The 14,207-nt window shown below is 39.2% G+C and overlaps 1 protein-coding gene across 1 annotated transcript in view; it reads right to left on the bottom strand.

Annotated features, from left to right (window-relative positions):
* Nucleotides 1-6,145: 6,145 nt before the first annotated feature.
* The window catches only part of SCIN (scinderin), a 47,105-nt gene continuing 39,043 nt past the window's right edge, over nt 6,146-14,207 (bottom strand). Inside the window, exons 11-16 of the mRNA XM_085050821.1 lie at nt 12,995-13,165; nt 12,307-12,484; nt 11,727-11,848; nt 9,945-10,022; nt 8,801-8,861; nt 6,146-7,851 (exon numbers count right to left, since the gene is read on the bottom strand). Coding sequence (XP_084906947.1) covers nt 7,718-7,851; nt 8,801-8,861; nt 9,945-10,022; nt 11,727-11,848; nt 12,307-12,484; nt 12,995-13,165 — 744 coding nt within the window. The 3' untranslated portion in view covers nt 6,146-7,717. The remainder of the gene's footprint in view (nt 7,852-8,800; nt 8,862-9,944; nt 10,023-11,726; nt 11,849-12,306; nt 12,485-12,994; nt 13,166-14,207) is intronic.

The following is a 14,207-nucleotide window of genomic DNA, read 5'->3' as shown; positions in this document are numbered from 1 at the left end:
AAGAGTAAGGTTTCAGGGAAGACAAACATTGTGTGGGTGGGGAGGAGTAATTTCATCTCCTTGCTCAGCTGTAGTCTAGATTTTTAAAATCTTATCAGCTCACCATGTCTTCTTTTTAAGTTAACAGTAAATCTCAAAATTACTTCAGTGAATGCAAGGTTAGGCCTACTGTTTGCTAAACGTTCAAAGCTAAGTCACTTGAAAATTTATTTGGAAGCTGATCATGGGGATGCTAGGCGGAAAGCTTTCTTTCACACTCCTAGGTTTCAATTCTTGGAGGGAAACAACAGTAAACTCACTTTAGAGACCTTATAAAACCTGTCCCTGCAAAATCGTTTTTGCTTTCCTCTCACAGGGAATATGATTCAAACAAACCACATCATACATTCCAATTTCATAACACTGGAAAAGAGAAGACTTTCAGAGAATTCAGCACCAAACTGCTTCTGCCACAAGAATTACAAACTCACATAAAAAACTGCCAAAGTATTAAATTTTAAATGCATAAATTTTTAAGCCTTTTGTTGACATCACAGCATTTTATCAGAATATAAGTTTCCCCTTCTCTGGCTCTCATGGCCATGCCACACTACTTAGCAGGCTTTAAACAAAGTAAGGAAGGCAGATAAACAAACTTGTGAAGGAACAGATTGTTTAGCTGAGATTTTTATCTCATTACTTAACTCCAGTGAATGGAGGCAATACTGCAAGAACCAGTAGTTGGAGTGCTGCAAGGGTAAGATCTGCAATTTTCATCTCCTCTTTGAAGGCCTTCCTCTTTACGTCTACCAGGACTGATCATAGAAGATTAAGGAAGAGTCCAGGCAGGAGTCTAGGGAGCAGAAGCACCAGTGGGATAGTAGAAACATAATCAATGTTTTTTCTAATTGAATTATTCCATTCAAGGCCTCTCTACTGCTGGAAAAGAAAAATAAAACAAACAATACCTCCTTATGTAAGGAAAAAATAAGCATGGACATACCGTGAACAGAAAGAATCTATTTAAGGAATTCTTCATGCTTTGAAGATTTTGTATTTTAGATGGCAACTGATATGATAAATACATGATACATTCAGCACATAAGTAGATGCAACCCCAAACTGAATCTTCAAAGGAAGCGTGAGAAAGCTTTAAAGACAACAAATGGTTATATCCCTTCCTTCTGGTTTACCGAAAGGCCTCTGAAGCCATAGGTCATTCTGTGAAAGCCTGTTACTAAATGTGAGATACTGCCTGCTGAGGGTCACTTAAAGAGTCCTGCCCTTCTGTTTAGGGACACTGACATCTGCACAGTCTTTCATCTCAGCACAACTGCAGATACAGGGATTTTTAGGTTAGCACCACTGCACTCCCTGCAAATTGTTCATCTTGGAGTCCCTGCTGAGGATTGATTGAAGGCATAGCAGTCTGGCACATACAACATATATGTGTTTCCGTGTTTTTCAGACCTGTGATAAGTCAGAGTTCAGATAAAACGATAGCCATTAGCAGTCACCACAGAAGCCCTAATTCCAAGCTTTTACTGGGACAGAGTGATAAAATTGTGTGAAACCAATAGCAGCAGCTAGCAGGTATTTATTCAAGAATGGAGACAACATTTAAATGCAAAACCAAAGCCTCAAAATTAACAAGAAATTTGGTAATCTTCATCCCTCCATCTGTACTCAGTGGGCACTTTTTATTTCTCTCTGCTCATATTGAGTGTGGACAGGACCCCTTATGCTCAGTCTCTGGATTGAAGCCATGTCACTGGATGTCTGTTATCCAGTATAATTCAGTAATAACAGAAGAAAGATCCAATAAATTATCAACAGCCACAGTCCTTAAGTCAACCACAAAACAGCACTTGCCAAAACCAAAATGAATTGTACTGCAGAGAGGCCTCATGTCTTTAACAACAGCAGCAGAAAAATTTCAGGACACAGATCAGACAAGATGCCATCCCTTTTAAAAGCAAATGATCTCATTCTCTACGTTGAAGAGGCACCTGAGGTTTTTGCTAGTTCTTTTTAAGCACAGCAGAACCTTGTCTTCCCTTCATACTTATAATCCCCAGAGCAGTTGCTCCCAATCTGGAGAGGAATTTATATGGACCTGATGCAGTTATACCCATAGTTAGAGCTCTAACAGAGTGTCAAGGCTGAACAGTATGGCTGTGGGGGTGAGGGATCTATTTTAGCTTATATTGTTTTATAACATAAAAGCTTTCCTTCTGAGCTGAGCTAGCCTCTGCCCTTCCTCTGCTGCCCTAATGTCACTGCTGATAGAATTGCACCCATTATTCAGCAGGTCTCTGAGGCATTGCACTCATCTCATCTAATCCTGCTCTGAGCAAGTCTCTGCAGCCTGGCACCACTAACCTGGGCAACTGTCTGGATTATGAGAAGTACCTACAAGATGACAGTGTTGAGAAGTGACTTCGCTAGGTCAAGCATTGTACAAACACACGATAAGAGACAGAGCAGCTTAAACAAACAGGGAAAGGATTGAGAAAATCCTCATTGAACAGGTGGAGAATAGAAGTACTGAAATTCAGTGATTTAATTCATGCAGACAACAGGAAATACCGGTACCAGAATCTTGTTTGCTGCTTTGAGTATCAGTCAAGTTTTCAGCATCTTTCCTCACACAAAAAAAAATTGCTTTGTGTTTCAGCATTTCACATGTGGGATTATTTGGATACTGAAGCACATCTGCAAATGCTAGGATGAGGCAGAGTCTGGCAGCAGAAGGCACACTACTTCTGGTAGAAGAAGACTACTGTTTACTGGGCCTAGAAAGAGCATAAGGGAATGGTTGGAGTGGGCTTCTTGCCTGTTCCTTCTAGTAGGACATTCATTGCCACTTTCCTTCTTACCCAAATTCAGTAGGAGAGTAGCTGATTAGTGGTGGCAAGGGCAGCAATCTTTGGGGGCATTAGAGTTATCTGCAGCCCACTCAGCTGGTTAAAGGGGGACTCTGATGTGCTGCCAGGCCCATTACAGGAAATCTGTGACCTTTTTGAGGCACTTCTGTGAAAATCTAAGCCTCGAGGGAAATTTGTCATTGTAATCTTCCAATCAGGGGTCTATTTTAATCACAATTGTTTCTGTAGCTGCTTCTTCTGTAGCAAGGGCATCAGACAACACAAAGTATGGTGAACTGTTGGGCAAATGATACTGAAACCACCTGATTGCATCCAGCCTTGATGTTAATATTGTCAAATGCTGGTAAATCACCCTTAGTCACTTCTGTGATATCTGTTGAAGAGCAGCAGGGAGAGCTCTGCTCTTCTAGCACTTGGTCAAGAGGCATTTTTAAAACAATCAACACGTTGCTGCAAGAGCAAACATGTCTGTCTCTGGGCCTTTCAGTGATACACCGTTCAGATCGTTCCAGTCTCCCCTGCTTGCCCCCATGCAGCTAATTTTTGAGGCAATGATCTGCAGACTAACAAACAATAAAAATCAATGCCTTCACTTGATGCTTTCATTTGATGTGCATACAGGCCCAAATTTCACTGCTGACTGATTAAAAGTGGTGTTAAAATGTACAGTCTTATGGTTCTCAATATAGTCGTACCATCCCTTTGAGGAGAGAATACTCACAGGGTGGAAGTGTGGATGTGTTTAGAAAGAAGCCTGATACAGACTGTTTCACCTTCTTGCTCCCCTAGAATAACTGTTTGCTATTATTTATAAGAAAAAATAAAAATCAACTTACATATTCTGTTCTGTAGGGGTAATTTTTTGTCCCTGCAATGCAAATATGCTTTAATATCAAGAGGAAAATGACATGCAGAGGGAGAAGGGCCAAAATAATCATCCACTAATTTTATGTCATGGTGGGCCTCCCAGTTCTCATTGGTCTGCCCTTCTCCTCCTTGAACCTTGGAAGCTTTAGTGAGGGTAGTATATTCGTTTTTAGCATAAAGTAACGAGCTAGTAGGCAGAGAAGGTCCAAGTAACTTTAGGCCAGTCAAGGAGGATGTAATTAGACATCAAGGACATACAGTAGATTAAAGATCTGATTGTGTTTTCAATTAAATCAGAAGCTCCTTTGATTTTAGCATCAGAACTCCTAGCCGTAAGAAGGGAAAAGTGTACTATTTCTTTATCTGAAGACAAAATTATTGCCTTTAAAAAAGAAAAGGCAAGGATTTGTAAAGTCAGCCCAGCAAAGCATTATCTCTAGTCTTATTAGATAATATTTTTTTTGTTCATATACTTGTATTTGCTCATTTAAGCTATAAAGACTAAACTTCAGTGAGATGCTGATGAAGCAGTTGTATCCCAAAGCAAATTGAAGGTTTTTTCCCAAAGCATCCTATAGAGAAGTCAACTCTGAAGAGCAATTTCAGTCCATGGAAAAAGAACAGGCTTGTTTGGGCTGTTTTTTTTTCATTTTAATCCTCTTACATTCAGTAAAAATGAAGACTACAAGAAGATTATGAAGTTCGTAACAAGAAGTGTCCTTGTGGCCCCTAAAGATGTCTAAAGATGTCCGAGAGCATGTCCTGCTAGAGTCTAGTGAGCAAAGTATTTTCTGTATGATTCCTCAGCTCCTGTGAGAGATAGTACCATAATCCCACTGTCTACCATTTCTCATCTCCAGTATTTTCTTGCTGCACTTGAAGCCTGTGTGAGTCTGCACTGGCAAGAAATCAGTGTTCAATTGAATTTAGCTGCATTTAACATAATTATTTACAGCAGATCTGTTTCTATATAGCACTATGTGCTATGGTCAAAATGGGTATTTAGAGCAGTGATTCCAGAAGTTGACTCTTGTCCTGTGCATAATCTGTAGTTATACTCTAAGATTATGGTATTTTATGTAATATGCATACTACATAATACTATGATGTTTTGTTAGTTCTAAGGATTCCTAACATGTTTCTGTTGCAATGAAATAAAACAAAGATGAAAAATGATGCTGTATTTACAACCAATAGAACCTGAATGCTTTCTGTTTGGCAGCATAATGAAACTCCTAAATCAGAGTCTAATTTTGCCATTACAAGTGGAGGGAACATACTATTACTATGTGATAACACTGCAAGACATACCTTATTTTTGATTGAACTCAACTGTATATAGATCTGCACAATTTTTTCTATTATGAAAACAAAGCAGATAGATTTGCTATGTGTATTCACAATTATGTGCATAAATACTTTCTTGAAAACAGCTTAATCTTTAACATTTCCAAGCACTCATAGTCCATCCTTTCTGTCCTCCCTCCTTCTCTTCTTCTTGAGAGAAAGAAATACATCTTTGTGTGTACTGTGCATATATGTATGAAAAATAAACTTCCTCACTGGCAAGAACAATGTTGCTAGCAGCTGTTGTGCTTAAAGCCCAGTGGAGAACACTATTTCCTTATGAGCTCTCAATGCTCTTCTCAACATCAGTAATCAACATGCCAGAACAATGTATTACAAACTCAAAAGCTCAGGCCAGGAGACCACAAAAGCTCCTCTGTCTTGTGTGAGGGAACTGAAAAGAGGCTTTCACAGTGCTGGAGAATATGCTGGCAGCCTGTGCCAGTTCAGAGCCCTCAGTGTTCCGGAAGATGTTTATGTACAAGAAGGGCAAATCTTGTCTAATCCCTGGTTCAGAAGCTACTATAACTGTTATTTTTTAAAAATGAGAAGAATCATATGTATGTGTTGAAGACAACAATCAGATAATTATAGGCTGCTCAGTGGCTGAGGCGCTGAAGAGGCCTTTGTGCTCCTTCCAGCAGGAGAAGGACTTCTTATCTACTCTCACAAATAAAAAGCAAGACGTATCCTTTAAAAAAAACCATAAACCTATTTCCTCCTATTTTATAGAATAGTTATTTCTGTAGTAATTATTTTTTCAAGCAAAAATCTATAAAACCAAAGAGTTTGATTAACAACAATGGTGTTTTTTCCTTAAGATTAAAATAACCTAATAAGCACCCAGTTCTTTAATTTTCACTTAGGTTTGCAATTGTCAAATTGTTGACAAGAGTTAAGCTTCCATTGGGTAAAATGGCACCAAAGTCAAAACAAGTAACTTCTCATGGCACTGTCCATCTAAAAAGGAAGGGACCTACTTGGGTTTTCAGGAAGTCTTCCTAGACACTGGAGGAATCACTGCCCTACAATGTGTCAGAGAGAGGAAGATTAGCTTGGCATACACAATACTGGGTTTTGCAACTTTATTTTAAATGAAATTACATTCTGATACAGCCCAGCTATATTGGTAGACATTTAAACAAATGTTTAAAGTTAACAAACTCTTATAATCTCATAGCTTCACAATTCTTTTGTCATTGATACTATGAGCTCAGACTAAATTCACTCTTTTGCATTACCCAGATTCAAAATCCCAAGCATGTTAAAAAAATACAAAAATGTCTAAGATTTCACTTTCCAACCTAACTTAAGAATAATAAAACCGCTGAAATGCTGTCATTAAAAAGCCACATTGATATGATTTACAGCTGTACAAACTGTTGTTTAAAATAAGCGTTATAGTATAAGTGATCAAAGCAGTGCTAAAGACGTGAAGTTTTCCCACTGCCCTTAAGTAGACTCTTCTGGCTAAGTTACAAATAAAAACTCCTTTGAAAATGTACTCTTTAATTCACCTGAATTAAAAAAAGCCCAAGGAAGTTGTGCCTGAGAGAAAAGAGAAGGCTGTATTCTATAGTGCATACTCACAGTCCAAATTTCCAGAAATGCTACTGAAACCAGGGGTTTCCTTGCTTTTGATGTGCTTGATATTTGTCTAAGACCTGCACAGAAAATTAGAAATACATCCTGCACCTGATAAGGTGAACAGTCTCCATGCCAAAAAAGAACTGAGTACTGCTGAGTAAGGCAACTGAGGCAAAGTATGGCTTAAGAGCAATCTGGTTAAGGCAGAGTATATGTTTTTGGAGCTGTTACTTCTGCTTCCACTTCAAAGCATTAGTGCACTAGAACACATTGAAGAGTTTTAGTTAAAAAGACCTGGTGGAGCTGGAGCTGGTTCAGAAATAAATCTAAAGGAATTAATCACAATATGCTCAACAGTCCCTTAAAAAAACCTTTGTGGATATCATATTCTTACAGCATTCAGTCTAAAGCTCCCCACATATACGTATGTATGTATTAACAGGGTAAACAAACATGTTAAGCATAGCTTTCTAAAAATATCCATTCCTTATCTGCCCCCTGCGAGCTATAACTCCCACTGTGGATCAGACATCATCTGAAATTTCCAGTGAGTGTAGCAATATGTGGGCCTAGTAATTAAATCAGATCCAGTCCTATCCTTGCAATAGTTAGTCCTCTATCAGGTCAAATTCTGCACAGTATTACGTTCATCTTAATCTAAAGGAATTTCTGTGGCATTAGTTTGGATTTTTAAGTGAAGGCAGAATTTGATCCATTTTAGCACATTAAAATAAACTGATTCACAGCTTCTGTGTGAAGAATCAGTAGATTAAAGCAAAGTGTATTTCTTTCTTTTAAGATTAAAGATTGGTAGCACTTTCTGTATTTACTACTAGAAAAGCCCCGCTTACCCCATTTGGCCAGTTTGCAATTATAATTTTCCCTTTCCAGTGCTAAGAATTTCTAGGTATTCACAGAAATACACCAAAGCTCAAGAAAGTGTAACAACAGATGCATCATATTATTGCATAAGCTTATGCTTAAAAATACTAGAAAGTAGCTGGGCTCTGATCATTCTTTGGCTTGAAGCTGGAGTCTCCTTGGACAGATCAGTTCTTCCATTTGTTGGAATCCCAAGCCAGGAACCAGCCTGTGAACGTGGGAGGTTCATGCCCTTGCTTCACGATTACAATGGGAGTTCCCTTATCTCTGCCAGAAGGATCTGTTTCAATATAGCGTTTGGCTAAAAGAAGAGAGGACATAAAACATGGAATACATTAGTTCATTCCTTTAGTATAAAAAATACATTAAAAGCCATAGTGAAAGAACACAGAGCTGCTATAATACGGTATTCAATTAATTATTTCAAAGGCAATGAGATGATCAGGTAATTTCTGATTTTCCCCAGCTGGGAGTGAAGGAATTTTCCATGAAGTTAAAACTGAGGGATTGTTCTTCTCATCAGTTCACTGCCATACAGCTGGGTTTTGGCTATTAAACAGGAGAAAGAATTTGCTGGTGCTGTAAGGATGCACAAGCTTCATTCTAATTTCATCCATGAAAAAGCCAGTGTAGTTTCCCTTGACATTGCAACCTGACATCAATGGATATGGAATCACAGCCAGGTAACCCTGGCTCCTCCAAGGAAATACATGCAAGGGTTTTCAGCCTGAACTCCAAAAGAATAGCTCAGCTATGTGAAGTCACACCAGGGATGACACATGATTTTTCAAGGAGGTACATGCCACTTCAGTTTCCTTGATTTGTTCTATTTGTTCTGTAATTGGAATTTCCTCCTGCAAATTTAACTTAGTGAAGGGTGGCACTATAAGGACTTGCTGGCAATCCTTTCTCTATATTCTTCAGTGAGGGTGCAGGTGAATAGGGACCTCCTTTTAAATTCTTTCTCTTTTCAATGCAGTTACTTTTCATAGGGCTCTTCTACATATTGTTAAAAAAACTCTGCAGCCCAATAATGCCACCTTGGTTAATTTCATCCTTCATAAACTTACCAAGTTTTAAAGCACATTTAAAGGTGAAAATAATCATCTCCTGTATTAAATCCTAATAAGCTCAATAACACTTTTAGACACTGAATATGTAACTACATTTCTTCTACATAATATTTTCCTCTTCATTAAGTAATACTGATGCTACTTCACTCAGAAATCTGCCAAATTGATGTGACTTACCTGATTTAACTGATTCCTGTCGCTCAGTTTCATTTGCATCCTTCCCAATCCAGATGAAAACCTGCAAACAGAGGAAAGGTATTAACTTCCCTGGTGTTACACAGATGTTGTGTACAGCTGGTAAAGTACAAAATAGATTCCTCCAGGAGAAAGAATATACACTATGAAAAGACTGCAGAGATACAGAGCTCTCACAAACCACAACTGATGGGTTTTTTTCTCCCTCTTGAGAAAATGTAGTTATGCCCTCTGAAATCTCACTGCCATGACACCGGAAGGCCAGACCTTTATTAATTCTGATGAAAGGCACTCTAATTACCTTTTCCATGGGTATTTCTAACACTTTGCCAAGCAAATTGCTCTTTGGGTGCAGGTAGTAATACTGTCTCTGGTTTGAGCTCTGTGTGCACATCAACATTTGTGCCCTGTGATCTGTGCTACCCTGGCTGACTGCTAGGTAACCCACTGAAAGACCCAACAACCAGAGCCTTGATCTGCAATCCCCCACACCCTTTTTTGTCCCTCTCCAGAATTCTCTTGGAAACCAGCTACATGTCCCAAGACTTCTTTACTTCTTACTTGAGTCAGTATGTCCCAACTACTTCCCATCCAGCTCTTCCCCTACCATCCCCCATCACTCCTTTCCATATAGACCATGGACTTTCCTTCTTATTCCCAAAGACCTCAGCCTTTTGTTCCTTAAGGGTCAGGCTGAAGAAGATAAATAGTGTTGGTCCCTTTCTCTACTAGGACTTTTTATAGGTGCTCCTGCTACAAGGATTTAGTGGCTTCTAAATACCTTTAATGCAGTAACTTTAAAAAAAAATTAATACATTTTTGTGATAAAGTCAAGAATGCTATTGAGAACCTTTTCAGAACACTACTGGGGCTTATACTCTTGCAGCCTCCATTGGTTTAAATAAGTGCCTGCCATGGTCTCATATTATGCTTGGAAATTCAATCACATGTGTGCACACTAGCACATCATATACCTCAAAAAATAGAGCTCCTTTTGGTATAATTTATACAGAACAAAACTGCTTCCATTCTCCCAAGATGATTGTTCCTCTCATCTTACAAACTAAGTGATAAGAATAAATTATCCTTGTTGTCACAAAAAGCAGTGGTCAAGTACACAGCTCACCTGCTCCCAAGCATCCAGCAACATGACATCATCTTCAGCTAAATCGTCCTGAGTGAATTCTCCTGGGACCTCTTCAATCTAGAAAGCATAATACTATTTTGAGGGTTTTTTTTTTTTTTGTTTTTAATGGTTTATCAAGATATACAATTTTGCAAAGACCTAGGCTATTTTTACAATGATAAGCGCAGAGGCTGATGACCCATTCTCTTCGCTCCTAAAGGATCAAGCCACTGATTTGATGAATGTGTTAAGGGTGTTTCTCTGAAAGGAAGCAAATCATAATGATATGTCATACAAAATCAGCTCTCAGTTTTTCAGAAATAGTAGGATATCCTCAGGAGAGGCAAAGATTTACACTGTAATTGTTGACTACTGTTAAGCTAAGACTGAGGTGTACCAGAGGAAGGGGACAGGGAAATTTCCATAGAGCCCCTTGAACCAACCAAGCTGGTATCAGCTGATACATTCATGCAGTTTACACTCATTAATGAGGAAAAGAAACTGCTTTGATTTGCAGTGGTGAGCTCAGCGATGAAATACACACCTAACCAAGCTTTCCAGTCACTTGACAATGGGGCATTACAGTTGACTAAGCCATTGAGGATTAGTCCCTGAAGAAAAGGCAGACTGCTTGCTTCTTCCAAGGATGTACAGGCAGACAGAAATGCAGTTTAACATTATTCTGTATGAGAGGGAGATATAATTATGTAGCTAGTGGTTCCTACTTTGAAAGGATTGTCAAGGGTTTGGCTCTGTGTGGTCATATAGGAGTGCTAAAGGGACGACAAGCAGATGGTGCAAAAGACATTCCTTTTCTCCACCCTGTGTTATGGTGGCCAGAGGGTCAGAGTGGTCTGACTCACCTCTTGTGGGACCTCTAATGGTGGTGATTCAGTTACTGAAGAAATGCTACAGGAAAGAGGGGATTTCATAGAATTTGGAGGGAATTTAAAATAAAAAGCAAGTCCATAGCTCCCAGCAGACTACTACAGAGAGGATGGTTCCTATTACTGTATTTCCCAGGAGTATTTTAGAAGCTTTTTAGAAGAATACACTTTGCTACTCTCATAAGATTTTAAAGCCCTTATTAAAGGATCCTATTTGTTTTATCCTTCTCCAAATGACTAGGCTGTGCCTTAAGGAGACTGCCAGCTGTGTCCCCTACCTAAAAATGAGTGCATCCTTGCCAAATGGTGACACAGCATTGCCCTCCCAGAATACGGTAAGTAATTAAGCCTGAATCACAGACTTAATACCCAGTGCATAGCTCTGGGTATTTCTGCCATGGAAGTAGGTCTTCCTACCTCCTTGAGCACAGGCCAATACCTTAAAGGCATAATTACACATCTTAAATCTCTATGGAAAATTTCAGACTGCTAGGGATTTTTGGCAAGCAGCATTTCTTTTCCGCACCACCACTGTCAAACAGATAAGGGGCAAGGTACTGACCTGTACTTTCTCAGCAAATTGATAGCAATCTGGTGATGCTCTGCAAGAATTAAATTGCTTTTGACTGGGCAAATGCCTTATCTTTTTGCATCTGCATGCCTTTAGTTCCAGGCTGGAGCAGGTTCTGCATGCAAACGTCTGCAGTATTAATTGTTCTGTTCATCCATTGCATTTGGATAGTTTAAAGTGCTGAATGTCCACTATCTAGCTCTTGCCAAACCTGGCTAACTAAGCCAGATCCCCAAATTAGTTTAATGACCACTGATTTCCAAGGCAAAATATACCAGAAACTATATAATTAAACAGAAAGGAAAGTATTCGTCGTATACTCACAATAAATCTGCCTGTCTTATTAGAACAACCGTACAAGCGAGGGGGATGATCTTCAGCCTTTGTCAAGAGTTGTGATGAAGTCTGGTATTTTTTTTTACCTCCAAGTGTTTTCCAGAATTCCTCTAAAATACATAATATATAATTTATTCACCAGCTGATTTAACACTTGATGTTTTAGCTTGTTAGACAGAGTTTCAGAAATCCCCAAACAATCTCTTTGCTGTCTCTAAGTTGAATGCATTTTTTTTACAGTAATTCCTGCAGTTTGTCAAAATACCAATATCAGTTGCATACTTAGAAAGAATTGTAGAATTGTAGAATGGCCTGGGTTGGAAGGGCCCTTAAAGATCATCGAGTTCCAACTCCCCTGCCATGGGCAGAGACACCTTTCAGTACACCAGGTTGCTCAAAGCTCCATCCAACCTGGCCTTAAACACTTCCAGGGATGAGGCATCCACCACATCTCTGGGCAACCTGTTCCAGAGCCTCACCACCCTCACAGTAATGAATTTTTCCCTAGTATCTAATCTGTACATACTGTCTCCATGCAGTGAAGTGTACTCTCAGCTCTCATACAAACCTGGTTCCTGGCCTTCATTAATTTTAGCAGTTTGGCATTTCAGAACACTGGCAATGTATTGAGCTCCTTGCTCCTCTTCTTTGCTTGCTCCTTTTCCTACCCAGGTGTAGCCAGAGTTGTTTGGCAGTTTCAGAACAAAGACATCATTAGAGTTTAGTGACGCTGCATCAACATCAACCTAGATTGAAAAAGAAATTGTTTTATTCTTCAAATTTTCAAATAATGTAATTACAACTTTGCATGTTTATATAAAATGTGTAGACATGTTAATCTGCTATGCTTTTGGTGTTCAGTTCTTCCCTAGTTCTATACTGATACAAATTAGACAAGAACTTAAGCCAGGGAACTGACTTGCAGGGCAAAACTTGCAGGACTGTTTGCAGTAGGAACAACCACCTTATAGGTGTTGCTGACTTCTTGACTATTCTTTGTCAACTGACTGTTCACTGTGTGTATTCTTACAGTTCCTCTGAACAATGTGGACTGGTTCCAGCCAGTTACAGCATATTGTCTTTGGTTGATTGGTTGGGTTCATCAAATAGAGCAGTGGATTGGATTGGACTGGATTGGACTAGGAGATCTGTATTCCTACCAGATGTGACTACCCAACAAGATCAGTCAGAGAAGCTCATGGCAGCTGCATCACTTCCCACTGGGAATAGCAGGTTTAGGAAGCAGGTGACCTTACCTCTGCAATCCTAGTGATGGCTGCTAGGTTCCTGCGGATTTGGAACAGTCGTGTCGGCGGAGCAGGTTTCTGACCTTCCTTCCTGGATGTCCCATCCTTGTAGACAATAAGTGGTTTGTTTTTGAACAAGCTCAGTAAATGTGCAGGCTCTTTGCCTTGAGTGACCCGGATCTATACATATGTAAAGAAATGCAGTAAAAGAAACAAAAGGACGCAAATGGTTATTTTTGGTCTTTGCTGAATAGCTTAGGGGACCTTAGCCAATAATGCTAAGTATGTTAGCAAAAACGAGAAACAGAAAGCTGAAAAGATCTAAAAATATCGTTCCAGACATATAGAGTAGCATTTGTGGGATTTTTTTGTCAATCATGCTGACACAAAGACAAGATTCAAACTTCTAACACAATATTTAGCTGATTAAAATGGCTGCTATCTTGTAATAAGAAAATCACTCATTTTCAAAAGAACTGTCATTTCATAGTGTTTTATAGAATGACTTAATTCCCCTGAAAAAGTATCTTGGAAGTTTAGGTGCCCTGTATTTAAGCAGAAGCAAATGCTTGTTCATTTTATTCATTATTTCTATATGTATTTTATCTACAAGAGGATGAAAAAGACAAGCATAAATTTCTCATCCATCGGATAACATGAAAAAATGAACATGACAACATGAACATGATAACATGACAAAAATGAACTTCCATTACAAATGAAAAAGATGCTACTGCCATCTAAAAAACCACACTGCACTACGAAGAATGACTATTTTTAAGTTAATGTACGATAAAAGTTATTTGTATGTAACCATTTAATCTTCCTTTATAACAGTACCACCAGCCAAAGTGGAGGGCTGCAACTCCCTGCCTTTCACTCCCTGAAAGAAAGGGAAAAAAGGGAAGGAGACATGCTGTGTAGCCAGCAGAGTAGGAGAAGTAAAGAGCCCTCGGTGAGGCCTGGGGCAGCTGAGAGCCAGGGTGCCCAGAGGGGGCAGCTGCAGGTGGGCAGGAACAGGTGCTTTTACTTATTTCACAGGTAGATAGGTTGGTACAGTTGTCTGATAAGGATACCCTAGGAGACATATACTTGTAAGGGACAAACTGCAGCAGGATTTTACAAATGGGAAAAAAAACCCCCAAACCACAAAAAACCTCCAAAAAACGACAGCCCAAAAAAACTCAAAAAACCCCCAATTCCCCAAACTGCAGAGCGAAAC

This window comes from Lichenostomus cassidix, chromosome 2 (genome assembly GCF_008360975.1).
Source record: "Lichenostomus cassidix isolate B80296 chromosome 2, HeHo_3.0, whole genome shotgun sequence".
NCBI classification, from domain to species: Eukaryota; Metazoa; Chordata; class Aves; order Passeriformes; family Meliphagidae; genus Lichenostomus; species Lichenostomus cassidix.
The sequence above is the reverse complement of the archived record's forward strand: the minus strand, read 5'-3'. Positions and strand labels throughout refer to the sequence as shown.